General features: G+C 37.6%; 1 protein-coding gene across 4 annotated transcripts; it reads left to right on the top strand.

Annotated features, from left to right (window-relative positions):
* Positions 1 to 1,502: 1,502 nt before the first annotated feature.
* On the top strand, positions 1,503 to 19,643 carry kcnip1b (Kv channel interacting protein 1 b). Of its 4 annotated transcripts, XM_033978373.2 has the most exons (9): positions 1,503 to 1,784; positions 2,428 to 2,672; positions 15,893 to 16,017; positions 16,480 to 16,549; positions 16,637 to 16,707; positions 16,954 to 17,061; positions 17,532 to 17,636; positions 17,747 to 17,809; positions 18,372 to 19,636. In XM_033978373.2, the coding sequence occupies exons 2-9, from the start codon at positions 2,585 to 2,587 to the stop codon at positions 18,417 to 18,419; spliced, it is 678 nt and encodes a 225-aa protein (XP_033834264.1). In that variant the 5' UTR covers positions 1,503 to 1,784; positions 2,428 to 2,584; the 3' UTR covers positions 18,420 to 19,636. The 4 variants fall into 4 exon arrangements, with proteins under 4 accessions (XP_033834264.1, XP_055082393.1, XP_033834265.1 ...); XM_055226418.1 differs by having other exon boundaries at positions 1,736 to 1,784; positions 16,480 to 16,707; positions 18,372 to 19,606; XM_033978374.2 differs by lacking the exons at positions 1,503 to 1,784; positions 2,428 to 2,672 and adding an exon at positions 9,285 to 9,505 and having other exon boundaries at positions 18,372 to 19,643.
* Positions 19,644 to 19,649: the final 6 nt, after the last annotated feature.

The following is a 19,649-nucleotide window of genomic DNA, read 5'->3' as shown; positions in this document are numbered from 1 at the left end:
CTCTTAACTGCAAGTCACAGACAGAAATGTTTTAAAAGCAAATACTGAATAGATAGATACTGAAAGTTTATAGACAGTTAGCAACTATAAGCCATAACTTAATAACTTAAAAGTGTGATGAGTACAAAGAGTATTTGTCAGATTTATAAAACATGTATAATCTATTTCTAGTTGCTTATTAATATCACATATACAACCAGATCAGTGTCAGTATGTGCCTATTTCTAACCACACACGCACTGCTTCTCTCATGGGACTTACACAGGCTTCTGTGAACAATCTCGTGACGAAAATCCAAGGCTCTGCATGCACTGTTTCACTCCGTGGGACAGCGGTCCCAAATATTATGGTGACACTCTCTGGCTGTGAAGTAGATAAATAGATTCTCAGAGCATTAAATATAGACGGAGGATCAGACAGAGGCACTGCGTCATGCTCTGCTCCCTCCAGTTCAGTGGAGTGAGAAGACCTAAAAGTCTCCACCAGCAGTCTGCAGGCTTACATAACCTTCAGTGACTTTATTTGTTTTGTTACAGAGACCTCTTCGCAGTCATGCCTCACTGGTCCCCTATTTACTAGACTGGGGAAAAAAAATTCAATATGCTCCAGCGATGGCCCCATCTTCATACCAAATACTAAATATAATACATATAATATGACCAAATATAGTATAACACAGATAACAGTCAATAACTATCAGAAATATGTCGTTTGGCAGTACAGAATATTCAGCTTATTCTTGAAACAAAGGTTTTATAGCATTTATAATCTTGGAGAATTTGAAGAATGGTAGACACAGTAGAGGTGATTCAGAGCCACACAATCTTCACACATGATACACATCATCAGTGCCATTCCAAAACTCCAAATGCTTGGCAAATGTTTTTATTTGAATTATTATGGAGAATTTACACCTGTGTGAAATACTATAGAGGCAGAAATACAAATGTTGATATTGGGAATTGGGTCAAATTTCAAATAAGCTGTATCAAATTTTAGGTATTCAGACTTTAATTTGGGCTGGACAATGTGAAAATATATATTACAGATTGATCAATTACAATTCCATTTTTTTTCTTCTTTTCCTTGGCTTTCAAAAATATTTTTTCTGAACATAAACAATACTGACAATAATTGCATCGGAACACAAAAATATAGTTATTTCTCCCTCCAAAGTCTGAATTCAGCTCCAAACTACATGCTCTTCCATACAGAGGATTGGCTGTGGGCTAAAATGACAAAGGTTGACCAAATCTCAGTCTTGATTAATTTCATAATCTACTAATAGTGTCCACTGTTTTTTGAGACATACAATAATCCCAACCTAATTCAGACCACAAAGTTCAACAAGACTTAATGGACTAAGGCTTTTGGGACTCCATGGCTTAAGGAAGAGCTTGAGCTCAGAGTGAGAAAGTGTTAGACAGGAGGAGGAGGGGTCCTCGTGTTGGCGTCAGTGGTGGCTGCTAGCTGCAGTCCAGAGCTGCTCAGAGCACTCAGCTCCTCCACAGCCCACAGCCGCAGGATCGCAGTGACCACCCTCAGCCACAAATACTTGTGTATGCAGGGGGAACACCGGACCACCACAGAGGACAGGAGGGGAGAGGAAAAGTGACCTGAGACGTGAGAGGCGGAGGAGGGGGCTTCTCTTCAGACGAGCTCCAACTTCCTTCCATTACGCTCTTCGGATGTCGGAGTTCAGTCAATTATTTATTCTCTGTCTCATTTCTGGTCTGGGGAAGACAAGTTTACTTGCTTTAAAAGTACTTCCTGGAATTGGTAGAGTACGTATTCTTCCTTTCAATCATATACTTGTCTTGTGTTTTTTGTCTGTTTTCATCTAAATTTAATCTGACTGAAGTAAGTGTTAGAAAAGAGTATCATTCTCAGGTAAGCACATTATCCTGTGATACTAGTGCTTCTACTATTAAAGCTCAACACAATTATGTTTAAAGGGGCAATATGGAGCTTTTCTTCTGGTGGATGTTCTTCCTGCTTCCTTTCCCTGGAATGTTCCACAGTATGTCATGAAACATTTCTCAATGGAGACAAAACCACCAGGATAAATTACAGGTCCAATCTGTGGAGAGGCACTTCTGCTCACAGGAAGAGTGTGTATTTCAAGGTGTTGAGTAATAAGAACACCTGCAATTGAATAAATAAACACCTGTAATTGAATAAGTAAAGTATTAGCACATGCCTGGATACAAGCAGGTGGCAGACCCTCCACCAGAAAGTTGCTAATATATTAAATGAAAGAAATGGGAAAAATTACATCATCAATTCATAACTAGACAAAAAATGAAAAGAAGTCATATTTCAACCAATTTGTAGTTTCATATATCATGATGTATTCTGTGCCCTTTAACCTACCTTATTATATTATATTATATATTACCTATTCATCTGTGTTTCTTTTTAATGAAGGGCCTCCAAATTTCAGATCATCAGTTCTGAAGTTCCTTTGCTCCAGTGGACCACTCCCCTCATTAGCAGACTTCTCTATGCTGCTGTGCCCTTTGCTCACACACTAAGGCGGATAGACCCTTCCTCTGTGGTGGACCCTCTCCTCCTCTCTCTCAGCATGACCGGCTGTACAGCACGCTGCAAACAAGGCATCGCCAAACTAATGCAGTCACTACAGAGGCTAGTCTTTGGGACTCTCACCAAAGGTACCCTGTTTTATTTAAGTTTTCTCTCCTACCGTTTATCTTTCAGTCACTGGCTGTGTGATAAATACAAAGTATTGATTCAAATATTGAACTATTATCCCGATAATGACATTATGTCAATAGACCTGTGCAATTAATTGAATTTCAGTGTCCATCCTTAATTAAAGCTGTAGTCTTTTAGTCGATAAATGGTGTCTAAGTCAACTAAATGTTTTATGAGTTGGCTAATTATTTTTGTAGGATTATAAATAGAATGAAGAATGCATGGAGTGAGTTAGTTGGAGTTTTGGCAGTGACTGGACAGTTTAATCTGTCTTTTCACTGGTGAAGATGCTGTTTACCAGTAAATATCTGTATGCATACATAGAATGAGATCATTTTGAGAGGTTATGCCAGTGTGATGTCTCCTTTTAGTTGATTAATTGATGCACAGGACATGTCTACAGCTTTGATTACAATTATAATTATTACTCTAATCAGTTACAAAAAAAATGTGTGATCAAGAAATTCTGATTATTAACATGACTTTGTAAGTGCTATCAATGTGCATGTTTGTGTTTCCTTCAGTGGAAAAGTTCTCACTGCATCTTTCTGTGAGATCACACCTTTGACGTACTTTATTGTATTTCTTCTTTTCATTTTAGACACAGTGGCGCCAACCTTTTATTAATTAAAATATATATACTCAATATTTCAATTATCCATATCTTCAACAAACATATCCAACATCAATATTTCTGCTCACCTGCACATTAGTCATGTGAAATTCTGTGCTATGAGCCTTTGTGCAAACTGTCTGGTGAAAGGCAACTCTGTTTCCCTTGTGAAGCAAAGTGACTTGATCAAAAGTGTGTTCTAGCGCAATGTCCTTGAGAGCGCCACAATAGTCTGAGCTTCAACACTGCAAAGAATTGAACACTAATATTTTTAAATGGTGAAAACTATCTTTCTAGTCAAGTTATTGTCTGTTGAAAAAAGTAAAGCTAGATTGGAAATTTTAAGTTTATAATCCACATAAAAATGTAATAAGAAGTCGTCATATCCATAGTCTGCATGCATCCTGAGGAGAAACGGTTACACGCACAGTCAGCAAGAGACCTTAAATAGATCAGGCTGACTACAGATAAACCACATTTATATTTAAAATGTATTGACTCTACTGTACATAATCTATTCACAGGCCCATAAGCCAGTATACCAGTGCCAGCCTTACCTTCCAAAGTTCGTTATGTTTGCCAAAGCCCAGAAAGCCAGAGAAAATGTGAGCTTCCTGTGCTTTGAGTTGACCTTTTCTTAAAATGGGTTAAGACTATTGTGCTTTGGGCAGCACAGGGAACACTGCTTGATTTTTTAATGTCACTGATTTAATTGAAGTGCCTCCAGTAACACACAGTGGTAATTTGTCTAATAACGAAACAAGGAAGTTAGTTTGAGCTGGGAAATAAAATGTGTGTGAAGTACAAAGTTGTTTTTTTTTTTTTTTTTTTATAGTAACCATGGCAGCACCCACTGATGGAGATATGTAAGACATGGAAAATAGGAAGAGGATGAAAGGAAACATTTGAGTTATGTTTAATGTTACAGCCAAAGGTCTCTTCACAAATGACAAAGGGTATATCATTTTACTATAACATTATGGGACCATAAGGGACATTTTAGAACAAGTTAACAATGCATTTATTTTAGTGTGGCTTTTTATTACTGGCTGTGGTTATATGCTCTCTCAAAATCTGATTAATATAAGATTATTTAAATTACAAATCATCTAATCTCTTTCTGATCATAGTCCCTTTGATTGCTCACATCAGACTTTGCAGTTTATATGTGATTTAAGTAATGTTATAAATTCAGAAATCAGATTATAATCAGATTTTGGTGTGCATGTGAACAAGGCTACCGATTTATAAGACCTTTATATTGTGGTGTATGATTCAAGGTGTGGAGGTGTGGATATATCTGGGAATACATGTCTGTTTGCCAATAAGGGCTGTCATAATGTAAATAATAAGGCTATTGTCCAAGGAGCATGCTCAAAGCTCAAAGCTGCAGTGAGTCTGACAGCTTTATCTACGTTCTTGTGTTACATATCAGTTGGCCAAAATCTGTTCCATGACAGGACCCAGGAATGATTCAGATAAAACAGCATGTACTGTATTTTCTGTGTTGTGGGCTGAGAGCTGAAGGTTAGTGTGCTTTTCACTTTGGTTGGCACAGTCTGATGCTGTGGTGGTGGGTGTTTTCTGATTTTATATGAATCAAATGCAAAACTTTATCAGCGAAGAGTGATTTTCAGAAACACAAAACTATTTTTTTATTTTTTTATCCGATTTGATGAAAGTTGTACAGTCTAATCGTATTTTCTACTACATATTATATTATATTATACTAGATATTATACACTAAATTATACCTTTTTCTGAGGCAGATTTCAGTGACTATCATTATTATGTTATGCATAGTAGAAGACATGAAAAGCTGCAAAACCCACGGAAGCATGTTTGGTAGACTGAAAAATTCAGGTCCCTCACCTCATTCTTGCAGTAATTTGATTTGTTCTGCACACTTGCCTGTACATAGAAGACTTGGAGAGATAGTGTATAGAGTCATGTGAGCTGAAGCATGAAACTTCTGCTCAGTCACGTCTGAAAGGCTGTGTTAACAAATGCAGCACATATAGATTCATGTGAGGACCTTTAAACACTGAGCACAGAGCACGACATGTGGAGGGGAGTGGGTTAGGCCTCAGGGGCCACACCACCAGAGAGGAGAACTGAAATCTTACACTGCTCTTATGAAATCATCTTTGTTACTTTTATACTCCTGACCTAGACAGAAGATGCATGTCTAATCTTAAAACATACCCGCTGGATCACAGGGAAAGATGTTCTACTAGACACTGGAGAGATGTAAATCTGTAGCCTCTGGTGAATGCCTTTGAGACCTGACACTGAAGAAACAATATGAGGCAGATTGAAGCATTGATAATATTGAGAAAAGGGGAATGGATAGAAATAAAGACATCTAAGACAGCTCAACAATACACATTTTTATATACTTGTGCTTATATACAAAGATGTGTACAGAACATACAGAGAGTAACAGCTAGAGGTAATAGTTTTATTGTTGGGGCACTGATGGACAGTGAATGACAGACATAAAAAACCTAAAACAAAAAAAAACAAAAAACAAAACTGAATGAAGCCAATAAAAGTCATCATAAACTCAGGTGAGATAAGAACATGCAGACAGAGGATATACAGTAATATTGAGACTGATGGCTGGTTGTAGTACGACCAAAAGTCAAAAAGTAGTATTAGTAGTAGTAAAGTAAAAATGTATTTAAAAGCATCACTTATTCAAATATACAATTAAACGTCCTGCATATTTTACCTTATAGTGCAGTTCATAGTTACAGTATGACGTGCAGAGCGCAGAGGCAGAGCAGGTGCAGCCTTGTCTCCTTCATGCTACACCTATCTTGTTTTATTCCACCTCACCTGTGTCCTTTGGGTGCATAACCTTGCAGGAACAACACAGCACAACATGGGCATAAATCTCTAGCCCCTTCTGATATAACTTCCCCTGCAATATTTCAAAATAACACACCGTTTATGACCCCTCTTCCAAAATCCATCTTCAACCACTCTCCTTCTGCGTGGAGCTGACAGTGTAACTATGCTTTTAATTTTTCAAATCACCTCACTACATGCATTTATGTAACGGTCTTCATCTGGAAGTATTTTTATCTCTTGATTCCTTCTCCTAGCATGAAGTGTAGCATCCTTGTCTGTCTGTAGTTGTAGATGCACATGGTAATAGGTTGGTCAGTTATGGTGCACTCTATGTAAAAGAAATGCCTTGCTGCCTATTTTACCTGGCATGTTAATCTATTTCTAAAGTATGATTTAATTTGTTCATTATGTCTATCTAAATGCACTCTTGAGAATTGTGGGTTCAGTGCTGTTATTCAAGTACACCTACTAAGTATAATGTACATTTGTAGTGTGCTGCCATCTCTTGGTCAGTAAAGGACATTGCAACACCACATACCAATACCCTTTTTCTTCTTGATACTAATACTACTTGACTGATTCCATGCACACATTAACATAATACTTAAAAAAAAAAATAATAATAATAATGAAATGAGACAACAAAACAAAATATTGAGCGCTTTTACTGCATTATAATATATACCAACCATATGCATATCAGTACAAATATGATAATCAGATAACGAATAAAGGAAGTTTCTATTATTTGCACAGAATCACCAATCTAAATGATTATTCCGCAGTGCTCTGTATTTCTTATAAACGCAATAGAGATTGGTGGTATTGACTGACAACTGATTCAATTTGAGTCTTAGTTCTGAATAATAAATGTGTTTATAGTTATAGAAGAAGCTTTATAAAAATGTTCTGAGTGCAGAGGGAAAGAAACAGCATTAAGAAACAACAGAGATTTAACACTGAAAAAGTCCCTTCCTGTAAAACAAAGTATATAAAATATGAATGTGTTGGCTCAGTTTTATTAAGGCCTTGTGTGAAATGCTTTAGGCTACTGCGGAGTGACGTTTGGATATGCTTTCTGCTTCTTTGTTACATAAAAAGATAAAAATATTGGTTTATTTGTGAGTATTAACCACATAATTGCCCAAATAAATTAGAATATATAAAGTAAGTTGCCACAAGGGTAAGAGCATGAGAAGAAACATATAAGACTCACTGAGGTGGTTAAAATACACCAAAAAAGAAATAAAATATCTTTGTAAATACACTTCATGTAACACTATAAGCTCAATGTTAATACTATTACTATTTTTTTCTCAGCTTGTATTTTAAATTTCAATGCATATGATCAAATTCATGAATTATTACGATAGGTTTGCTTGTTAAATAGTTAGGATGTTAAGTATAGGTGCGTGACTTAACAGTGTGCTCCAGTATACGGGGTGTCACTGATGTTACTCTACTGATCGTGATGGAAATGCACATTCACCATTTTATGCATGACTTTGACTTTCATGCCAACTTAATCTGTTTAAGTATGAACTCTGCTCAGCCAGTTGCATGACAGCACCTGACCACTACCACACACGACCTCCAAGTGAAAGAAGGAGAATAGCACACACCATCAGCAACGACAGAGCAAGTTTCCAGGCCTTACGTAACCCCTGTGCAATATTAAACAGGTATTTATGAATGACAACATACTCCCAGTGTCCATATTCCATACACTATACATATGACTCTAGTAAATTAAATAGATTTTTTTTTTCTTTCTTGTGTGACTTGTAAGAAAACTAGAAAGCTGAAAAATTGCAGGTCATGAATTTTTTAAGCATTGAGAGGTTTTTCTGTAGCACTCACAGACGTGGAGGGGCGGGGGCGAGAATTTACATATCCGGCTTTCACTTTGCAACCTCATGCACCACGGCAACCATTTTATGATGTTACACATGTATTGGCTTAGTCTCAATATCGCTGTGCTAATTCTACCACTTACTACCAATCTGAATGTCGATCGATGGAAAAACAAAGTAGTAATTTTCTTCCTCCGAATGCAAGTCCAGTCTGATCTGATTTGAATCGAATACGCTATTAAAGTCGTAAAAGACTTTTTACATCAGTATAATGCAAGTGCTTACTCAGTGTCATATTTCATCCCTGTTAGATAAGACTTTATGACTGTAAGACAGAATTTCAATAAGCACCGGAAAATTACTCACTGCATGCATAAATAAACAAAAGAAAAAAGGAGTAAACATGTGGTTCATCCTCTATATTCATTTAAAACAGTATGCAGTGAACATTAAGCTCCTACACTCAGTCTGTTTAAATAAAATAGGTTGACAACTACTGCCAAGTAAAGGAATTTTTTGCTATGGAGAGAACTTAAACAAAGCCAATCTTGCGTAACTTCTGCCCATATCTGACCATGATGAGATTGTAGTTCAGGGAATGTAATGTTCATAGAGAATAAATCTCTTGTGTAGGTCTATAATGCCCTGAAAGAATGTGTGTGTGTGTGTGTGTGTTTCTTTGTCGTTTGAGTTCTTTCGTGCAATAGATGTATTTTAATTACTATTTTCCATTACTAATACTGTACATTTGGTTTAGCTATTAATATTTCCATTGATTATTTTGTTATAATTCTGTTTTCATGACCCTTCTGTATGAGATTGTCCCATGCTCAGTATCTCAGTGATGTTCATGCAACATTCTGCGGACTTTTTCCCATCTAAAGCATATAATATTTAAATTGTTCATCATTTCATCGTTCCGAAACACTAGCGTACATAAGAAGAGGGCATGCCTGCTTATTTAAGAAGAGGGCATGCCCACTTATTTCCCCACTTACTCATTACACCTCCAATGACACCTTAGGGAGCACTTTACGGATTTGTTCGTGCTAAGTAGTTATTGGCCTGTGTGAGTTGCATTGTGTTGTATGCCAGGTTTGTCCTTTACCTTTTCTCTCAATGCGTTGGATGTTATTTAGTGGTGCCAAAAATATGGTGAAACATGTTGAGGAGGCAGGGGTAGGGGAGTGAGAGAGCACCCTGACAGATGAGTAGAGGGGAGGGAGTGGCGCAGAGAGGCAGCTTTATATACTGTATGTGCAACAGAGAGCGCGCCAATCCCGTGTGTGCAGAAATGCTAGTGAGCGGGTTATTGCAATAGTAGAGGATATTTATGCTTTATAAGGAAGAGGACTCTACCAGGACTACACGCTGGGTTGTTTGGCTTAGGTTGGTTTCCACAGCGACAACATGGGTGCAGTGGTGGGCACTTTGACCATGCAAACCAAACAGAGGAGACCATCTCGAGGTAGGAAAGTATGAATCAATAGCAAAGTAGTTGAATTTAAATGCAAAGAGTTGTTCTGTAATGATGCTGGCCACGCTTTACCACACTTGTGAATTATTTAACTAGAATGACTGAGCATTTGAACTCCAAAATGTGTGGCAAATGATAGGACAACAACACAAAAAAAAATCTGTCACAGGATTAAGGCTGATCTAAACGTCCCAGATGTACAAATGTGGGCCACCAGACACATGATGTAGAGATTACAGCGTGCCATAAAGTAGGTTGTCCTTGGTTGAGACTAAAAGCGGCTAAAATCACTAGCCTGCACTGTTGCTTTATTATTGTGTGGTAGCTGAGAGTGAGGGAAGAGGGGGATCGGAGGTTGGGGCTGTGTGAATTAACACGCAGCTCACATATCATACGTCTCTCCACGGCCGTATGCTTGGGAATCGGGTTGTCATGGAGACTGGGTTGAAGGGGGCATAATACAAAGAAAAAGAGTAACACTGATATTGCTTCAGAAGGGCTCATGGATTTGAATATGTGTTAGCCAGACCATGCTGAGGGCTTCCTGCTGTTTTCAGATCCATTAGTGATGGCTTTGATGGCTGGCTTTAAGATAAGATCAGGTAGACATAGATTTAGTGATGCCAAGCGTAAAAAGCAAATATGCTGTCAACGATGACTTGTTGCACTTAAGCAGTCAATCTCGATTAGATGGTACACATTAAGACAATAGTCCTTTTTTAAAACTTGTATGTATTTATTATTAATCATGTATTTTTTAATGTGGCCTACTTATTTACATTAGAGGGCTGATGTTATATTAGCAGTTCCCATTGTCTTGGAAGTATCACTCAATGTTGTATCTATTTTTTTCTTTTCTAATTTTAGGTTTAATTCTCTAACCTCCATCATGGCGGAACTTTGCCCCAGATGTCGCCAAATAAGTAGTTAGCAACGCTTCAGTAGACAGTTTAAAGACCAAGGCACACAGACCTTGACACTCACCACATGACTCATTTTTTTAAAGAAAATTCAACAGAAAATATTTATTTAACTTAGCTATATAATACCTTTTTAATAATTTAAGAATAATAGTACTGTTGGTCTCATTTTTTATTCATTTGTTACTTTATTTAATATTTCATTCCAATAAGTAAAGTACATGTTAAATTAATTAGGGACAATGGGCAGTGAAAGACACTCGACAGTTATCAGGAGCTGCCATCTGCTGTGTGAAAAATTCAAGCTTTCTGTTGTATACAGGCAGATTCAGGGTTGTTTCCTTTAACTCAATTACATTACAGTCTGTTGTTTCCATGCATCCAGTTTTCTCCAGGTAATATTTAAATCAAACATATGCTAAACATTACAACAATGTCACTAGAATTTGATGTTGTTAAAAAATCTAAAATCTAAAACTGAACCTGAATATGTCACCTTGGCTGTATTGGTTCAGTTTCTATAAACACTTTTATTTTTGTATTTATTTATTTGATTGGGACAATGCATGTTAATGAACAGACATGATTCAAAGGCTAATTTTCATCCGTTGTCCTGAGGGTTGGAGTCAAAAAAGGGTCAAAATAAAAATTGCACACTATACTCATTGCACAGTTCCCATAATTGCACATTCTACTCATTGCACATTCCACTCATTGCACATTATACTCATTGCAGTTCCCATGATTGCACATACACTCATTGCACAGTTCCCATGATTGCACATTCTACTCATTGAACAGTTCCCATTATTGCACCATATAAAATATTGCACAGTTCCCATAATTGCACATTAAACTCATTGCACAGTTCCCATTATTGCACCATACAAAATATTGCACAGTTCCCATAATTGCACATTAAACTCATTGCACAGTTCCCATTGTTGCACCATACAAAATATTGCACTTCTTTTGTTATCACATTTTATTTATTTTTTTCATTATCGATACTTGTATTTTTTGTGAGAATACCACTAGAATTTATGTTGAACAAATGCATTTCAGCTGCTGGGTAAAATATTTACAATCATTAAGTCAAATCTTTAACTCCTTGGGGGATTAAAAGCACCACGCACAGTCAGTGGCAAATCTCCCACATCTATTGACTTGAGAGATTGTATGTTTGCCCTGTGTACAATGCTGTGCACTCCCTCCTCTTCCCTCTTCTCCTTCCTGTCATCTTGTTCACACATCACACTTGTCACCCCTCTCCCCCAATCAACACCTCGCCTCTCTTTGCACCTTTTCTGTTAAGTGGAAGATACCACTGAAAATGAGTCAATGTTGGATCAGGGCCTGTGTCAGGAAATAAACCACATTTGTATTGTACATATGTGGAAATGCTGATACCTTTTTGGATTCAGTTCACACTTCAACAGCTCAAACAAATTTATCACGGCTGTCTATCTCCATGACAACAGATTTCTTGGGGTTCCTGCAAGTGTAGCCAATACAGCACAGAGGAAGATGAGGGTCAGGCTGTGATTTATATGTCATAATTAATATATCAATCTATGTTCAATATATGATCGGAAGAAACATATTTTGTCCGACTCAGTAACACTTGGACCTTTGTTCTTTATTTAGGATGTATTTGGCCTATACAATAACATTTAAGCAGCAGCTGGTTGAATAATTAACATCTCTGACATATTCTTTATACTTGAACTAAGCGCTAAAGTGTTGTGCTTATTATCTACTGAAACATTTAAGTAATCTGTCATATTTTAAATCAATTTAGGAAAATAGGAAAGGAAAGAAATTGCGTTTTTATTTAACCTTTATGTAACCAGGAGAATGTCATTGAGATTAAAAACATCTCATTCAAGGGTGTCCTGATCAACACATAGTTACAACATACATATAAAAAACAGTAAAATAACATATAAATCACAGATTAAGAAAATGAAGTGCACATTACTGATAGTCATTAATGCTTTCCACTTGGATTTTAAGGCTGGATTTGTTGGTATAATTTTTTTTTTTTTTTCAAGATTTTCCTCACTTACCTTATGAATTCACACCATTCTTATTATTCACTAATTATTCAGTGTTTAAAAGCACTTTTCACAACAAGCACGCTAACTGCGCAGCTTTTGATTCTCAGATATTAAAACGATTTATAATTAGATGCAGTGGACTTGTTTTAACCCTAACATATATGTACTGGAGCAAGACTAATTTTACCCAAATACAAGAAAAAAATTGTCCAAGATAATAGCTCTGTCAATTTAGTCTTTCTCCAACACGCAAAAGGAGCTGAGTGGACAAAGCTTTCTTCCTCAGCTCTGTGCAAGCACAAGTAACAGAGCGCAACAACTGATCATGCCATCGTAAGGAGTACGAGTCAACACTTCTCTGTGTGATCAAAGTACAAATGTAGGGAGGCAGTTGTGCGAGCATAGCCCTGTAAATTGAAGTACAGCGATACCCCTGCCTCCTAGTGCACAGAGAAGACCATCCTACTCATGAAAAACAAGTCACAGTGATGCGTCATGGCTCTACAGTTAGTAATGAACCTCAGCGAAGCATGATAAACAACCTCGTGTCAACCATTTAAGGACAAGGATAGTTACGGACAAGAAGAAGCATTCATATACAGAAGTGTGTGTGTTGTATCGAAAGTTTGATTGGTACAGTTCACACACACACGTTAACTATTGAACTGGAAACATATTTAACCATTGGAAGCAATGTTCACTCAAATTTTTCACGAGTCTGAGCAAAGACACAAACTCAATGAGCGTCCCATGGACCACTGTGAGCGACATCAGACGTGTGCACTGTGGTCATGCTGCATCGCATCCATGTTAAATGGTTTATTAAAAGAATCAAATTACCACATTTATATCGTACTTATACAATGAAAATGACAAAAACCATGACATGTGTAGTATGTTAATGCTATTGGAAGTATAAATATTTAATTTTAACTATGGAAAACCATGAACTTCCAACCAAACCAAGACAACTGTAAACTCCAATGTTGAAAACACACTTAACATTTTTATGATAAAGCTCTGACTTGTATTATGAGTATAAGCCATTGTGTGACGCTTTTGCTTGATTTTTACAACTCATAAACTAGTGACAGTATCAATGACCAACACACACTGAGAGGAATCTGTGTCTGCACACCCAGCTGCTCTATTAATGTACATTTACATATCATATCAAAACACAATATAAAATGTATATTTGTACATAAAATATATTCAAAACAAGTAGTATGGGTCAAACTAAATATATATTTACAAACCACACACTGCAAACAGTGAAAAAGCACACACTGGAAACTAAAAATACACTGTACATGTGACAGTGTGACAGTCATTCTGTGACAGAGGTTGGAGGATCGAGTCCCGCTCGGACCAACTTCTGTCATTGTGTCCTTAGGCAAGACACTTCGCCCAAGTGGTGTGTGTGTGATGATTGGTGGTGGTCGGGGGGGCGCAGATTAGCATTAGCTAATGCTAATGATTACACATGATACACATTTGACCCACAATTAAGTCAATAGCAGAATAAACCACACTTACCGATCAGGAACAGCATCCAGTCCATCAAATCTTAAGGTCCTCTGCTCCTGAGTCCATCATGAGATCTTCACTCGGTTCCACGAACCGCTCCAGGTCCGAGATGCCTCTAGTTTAACTTGTACAAACATCCAGTGTCCTCGGTTTTTGTCCGTTTCGTCATGATTAAAACGCAAAACTGCTGCAAAAGTTACGCGTAAAGTTACGCAATTACTCGCGCGGATTCTGCCCGAGGGCGGGCCGTGGGAACGTTAAGGTGTTAAACACTTAGCATCATTAGCGAGTCTTCACTCCACATCGGCCACATCGGCTAAAACTCTGGTAGCGGCTCATGAGGACATGAGGACATGAGGACGCCTGACGTAGATAAACTGTGCAAATACGTGGATCACATAATTGTCTGGAGCAGCTCGTCCCCGGTCACACTCACTGACTCACACTGAAAAATAGCGCAGAATGAATTGTTGTCTGTTTATTTTATTTTCAACTCCGGTTCGTTTTTTTTGTGCGCAGCGCAGATTTTCTGTGCGCGGAGACCGTATTAGCAGTGCGCAATTGCGCACGCGCGCAGCTTAGAGGGAACAGTGATTGGAAGCCTAAAGAGTATGAACAAATGAGAGGACCAAACAAATCATCCTGTCCCTGTTAAATAAACCAAACTGATACAACAAAATAGATGATTATAATCAACGATGACTGATAACATACTGTTTTAAGATCCATCAAAAATAGAAACAGAGATTGTTAAAGAAAATGCACATTAAAGAAAATTTTATACAGTTAAATGTTGTACAAGTCACAGGAATATTTATAGGTGGTGTAAAAAGTGTAATTAGTGGCTGGCGCTCAAAGTTAATCATCACTGCACCTTGTTTGTGCTGCTGGGAATGATCTAAGATTATTTAGACAGTGATTGGCTCTGGGGTGCAGTGTGATGCATAACAAATACTCAGTGCTGTGACTGGTGGTTAATGGGATTCGATATGGCAGGGGTATAGGGTGATGATAATTGTATTTGGTGTTTGCTTTCCTTTCTCTCGTGCATTAGAACATTCGGTAACCTAGAGGCACTGTACTGTATTGGTGTCTTGAGAAACAACAGGGGGCTGGGTTAAAGTGGGGGATAATTTAGTTCAAGGTTGGTTTATTGACCAGCTAAGAATGATTCATGAGAGTTACTGGCATCATGGGGGAATGTGAGAATCAAGAGGTTTTCGAGTGTGCAACTGCGTCGGTTAATTGATAATCGCGATTTTGCAGGTCACGATATCATTTTAAGGACTAAAAAAATGTTATTTGTGAGAATTTCGGCAGTTTAGTTAGCAGGTTCTTACTCAATTTGTCCAACATATGCGGCAGTGGTAGTAGTGCCTCTCTTTTGGTTCCATTAGACCTTGCCCTTTTCTGAACAACACCACTTTCTTCTAATAATATACACTGTGATCAGGACTTTATTTCCTCTGCAATCCTCTTCACCACACAATAAATAATACCATGTTTTTTTTCCTAATCTGGTTTTGTTGCTGGTACTGCTTGCTGAACTATTGGAGTGTGCTCAGTGCGTTAGTATTTAGCCCACAGCCCCGTGTACAGTCACAGTGATAAACATTCGCCTGCAGCAAACCCAACTCAACACACCATTAACTGCCATCGATCTTTATGTTACCATTAATAAAAGCCCTCAGCTCCCCGGGCTATGTAACATTTGTCAAACACCGCTCCCCAATGCCCACTTTCCATTCCTTTTTCTATTATTTTCACTTCAATAAAGCTTTGATATGCGTTGCGGTTGAACTAAAAAATTACCATAAATGTAAATCCTTAGCTGATGCACTGTATGAAATGTTCTTTTGTTTCCTTAGATAAAGCTGATGATGAACTGGAAATGACGATGGTGTGCCACAGACCAGAAGGCCTGGACCAGTTAGAAGCACAGACCAATTTTACCAAACAGGAGCTGCAAATTCTCTATCGGGGATTTAAAAACGTAAGAGACAAACAACCAGATTTTGTCAGTTTTATTTCATAGTACTACACTTGCCTTGCGTATTTATTTATTTTGGCACTGTAGTAGTAGTTGAAGGTCATTAAATTATATAGTGTTGTTGTAAAGTTGAATCAAATTAAGTTGAGAAGAGTAATATTAGGTACAACAGTGAGAGGAACAGTGAAAGTAGTGATATCATATTTTTGATGCAAACATACTTTTTTCATTTTCAAGTAGTAATTTTGAAGACAGCTTTTACCAAATAATTAGCAGGAGTAAAAGAGCCTCCTGTGTACTTTTCGCTCCCCTAAATCAAAGAGGCCTTGTTGTCACTGGAGTGAAACTGTTTAGACAATGTATTAAAAACTTCCCATTCGATTATTCACTTGAAAAACATATACAAAAAGGCAAAAAATAAGCTGAAAGGTGCTTAAGTGTGATCTCTCTATCTTGTTTTAATAGGAATGTCCGAGCGGTGTGGTGAACGAGGACACTTTTAAACATATTTACGCACAGTTCTTTCCACATGGAGGTAACATTTCATTCATAATCACATCCGCACTCTCTGTTACTATCTGTGAATTTCAAAGGAAAACTTTTAATTGTATCCCTTCTTCAGATGCAAGCATGTACGCTCATTATTTATTTAATGCATTTGACACGACTAACAACGGCTCCATCAAGTTTAAGGTAGATATTTCTTGAGATGCTTCTTTCTTTTGTATTTATTTGACTTAATAAGATATTAATCAGTGTGTTAGCAATCAGCTTCACCATAATGATAAAATTAATGTGCTAGAGTTAGCAAAATATCACCCATTTAGAGCAGGTAAAACCAATACATATTCGACTAGACAGCAACATACAGTTTGAGTAGTTGCCACAGTTTGTGATTTTTGAACTGATGTATATTTGTATTATTTTTCACCCCAACAGGACTTTGTAATGGGCTTGTCCATACTTCTTAGAGGAACCCTGCAGGAAAAACTGGAGTGGACATTTCACCTTTATGACATCAACCGAGATGGATATATAAATAGAGAGGTATGTGACGTGTACAGGTGCATGTAAATAGATCTTTGATTTAGACTAAACCATCATGAAAAGTCATCATGAGAAGGAAGGAAAGTAGGATCAGGCCTGGATAGTACTGGTCTGGATAGGAGACCACTGGGAATAACAGGTGCTAGAGTGGGACAGCAGTGGCAGTGAGAAGAGCACTTTCCCACTCTGAGAGTGGCATATTGTTGTGTCCTTGGGCAAGACGTTTCACCCATATTGCCTCTAGTGTCCATGTATGTCATGTATGTTCTTTAACATCACAATCCCAACCAAATAAACCTAGTAATAATAATTAAATGAGATAAATTATTTATTGTCCATAAAACGGAATTTGATTTACATACATGCCACTGGTCCCACAAAAAATAATATGTATTTACATTTAAAATGATTTTAAGTCTTATTGGTGAAGCTAACCTTTGGAGTGAAACTCAAATGTTTACATGTTTCAGGAAATGACTGAGATTGTCAGAGCCATCTATGACATGATGGGAAAGTACACTTATCCTGCCCTGAAGGGGGACGTCCCACAGCAGCACGTGGATGCCTTCTTCCAAGTATGTCACATTCATTTACATATTACATATTGGAAAACAGTGACTTATTCCATTTAACTCACCGAGGCTTTGCATTATTCATATTGCATGTGTGACTTTTTTTCTTTTAGAAAATGGACAAAAACAAAGATGGTGTTGTAACAATGGATGAATTTATTATAGCTTGTCAAGAGGTCAGTATTGTTATTATTATTATTATTTTTTAATATATCAAATTAGACCGTCCAGCACTTTTGAGGGATGTCTTGAAAAGTTAATGTCATATTTTCCTTACCAGAAAAAAAACACTACCTTTGCTATTTAGAAACAAATGAACCAGAAAGTTGTGCATATTTACATCTTGTAAATGAAAAGTGAACAGGTGCCCATCTGCTCAGGATGCCTCCTGGACGCCTCCCTAGGGAGGTGTTCTGGTCATATCCCACTGGGAGGAGGCCCCGGGGAAGACCCAGGACATGCTGGAGGGACTACGTCTCTCTGATGGCCTGGGAACGCCTTGGGGTCCCACCAGAGGAGCTGGAGGACATGTCTGGGGTGAGGGGAAGTTTGGGAGTCCCTGCTTAGACTGCTGCCCCCTGTGACCCGGCCCCGGATAAGTGGAAGAAAATGGGTGGATGGATACAGTACAGTTTTAGCAGAATGTGATTTTTCTAGTTGAGAGTCACCAGTGCTTGAGGCTTTTTTGTAACTGAAATTATAAATCTTTTTTTTTTTTTTTTCTGTGTTTGCCTACAGGATGAGACGATGATGAGATCCATGCAGCTGTTTGAAAATGTGATGTAGGAGCAGAGGATTCAACATAAAACAGAATCAAAGAGAAAGTCTGAGGGCTTGTGTGCTTGTAAGTATGAGTGTGAATGTAGACAATAGGTACCAGATCTGGTCTCTAGACTCTGGACAAAGGGACTATTATTTCACTGGACCTCAGATTATAATGCTACAGCCTCTGCAGTGACTGGTGGAATTAAGAGACAATTTAGGCATCTAAAGAAGAATGGTGCATACAAAGCTGCACAATACCAGAAAAGAGCTAATGCACATCCAGCCACTTCATTTACTTTGCCAAAATATGTTCTTTATTGCCAAAAATAAACTGCATGCTTTTGCAAGTTTTTGTTAAAATGATAAAGGAATAGGGCCATAAAGGGACTTAACATATTACCATTGACATTCATTACATGATGCATTATATGTTGTTTATCACCATTTAGGGATTGGTGTATCTGTACATTGACCTTGCTGTATTGCATCGATCAGCTGTAGCTTGCTGTTAATTGTGTCATTGGAACATCTTTGTCTTGTGTCTTGTATGTTAAAGGCCAGTGAAGATCTAACTATGTCTAGTCAAAAAGATGTTTTTATAAATGATATTTTAATATTTTCTCTGCAGCTTTATTTCTTGTAATTGTGTAATGTAAGAAAGTGTACCCATTTAATGAAGTGCCCAATAATGTTCTACATGACTTTAAAAGAAAACTGCACATGAGAGAGGTGGTGTATTCCTGCAAATTAAATGTACATTAAAATGAATGAGTATAATATAGAATCTTGCAGGACATACACTAAATGTAAACATATTGTATTGTTATATTTATGGCACTGAGGAGGGCTACATCTGTGTCAACATTTGGCCCTGCCTCCTCTTTCCAAACTCAAGATGTGATGTCACTCTGATGTGCAGACAGAGTATTGGGCTAAATGAGTGACTCATGCTGGCTCTCTGCTGCTCACTGTGTTGCAGGGTGTGTTTTAAAGCACCACCATAATAGAACCTCACCAGGATATGGGCACATAAACTCTGAAATATTCATCACTCCTTTTTGCTGGTTTTACTTGCTCCTGTGAAAGACTTGCTCTTAGCTGTATAAGCCATGACACATCCGCTTGACATCACAGCTTTGGTTTTTCATAATCATATGGACATCAAGGTTAAAGAGAGAATTATTGTGTCTCACAAACATGAATTTATTTGAAGCCATATAAATAAATATTTAAGTTATTAAACTGAGTTCG

The sequence above is a fragment of the Periophthalmus magnuspinnatus genome, chromosome 14 (assembly GCF_009829125.3).
Source record: "Periophthalmus magnuspinnatus isolate fPerMag1 chromosome 14, fPerMag1.2.pri, whole genome shotgun sequence".
Classification (NCBI taxonomy): Eukaryota; Metazoa; Chordata; class Actinopteri; order Gobiiformes; family Gobiidae; genus Periophthalmus; species Periophthalmus magnuspinnatus.
This window is presented reverse-complemented; position numbering and strand designations above follow the sequence as displayed.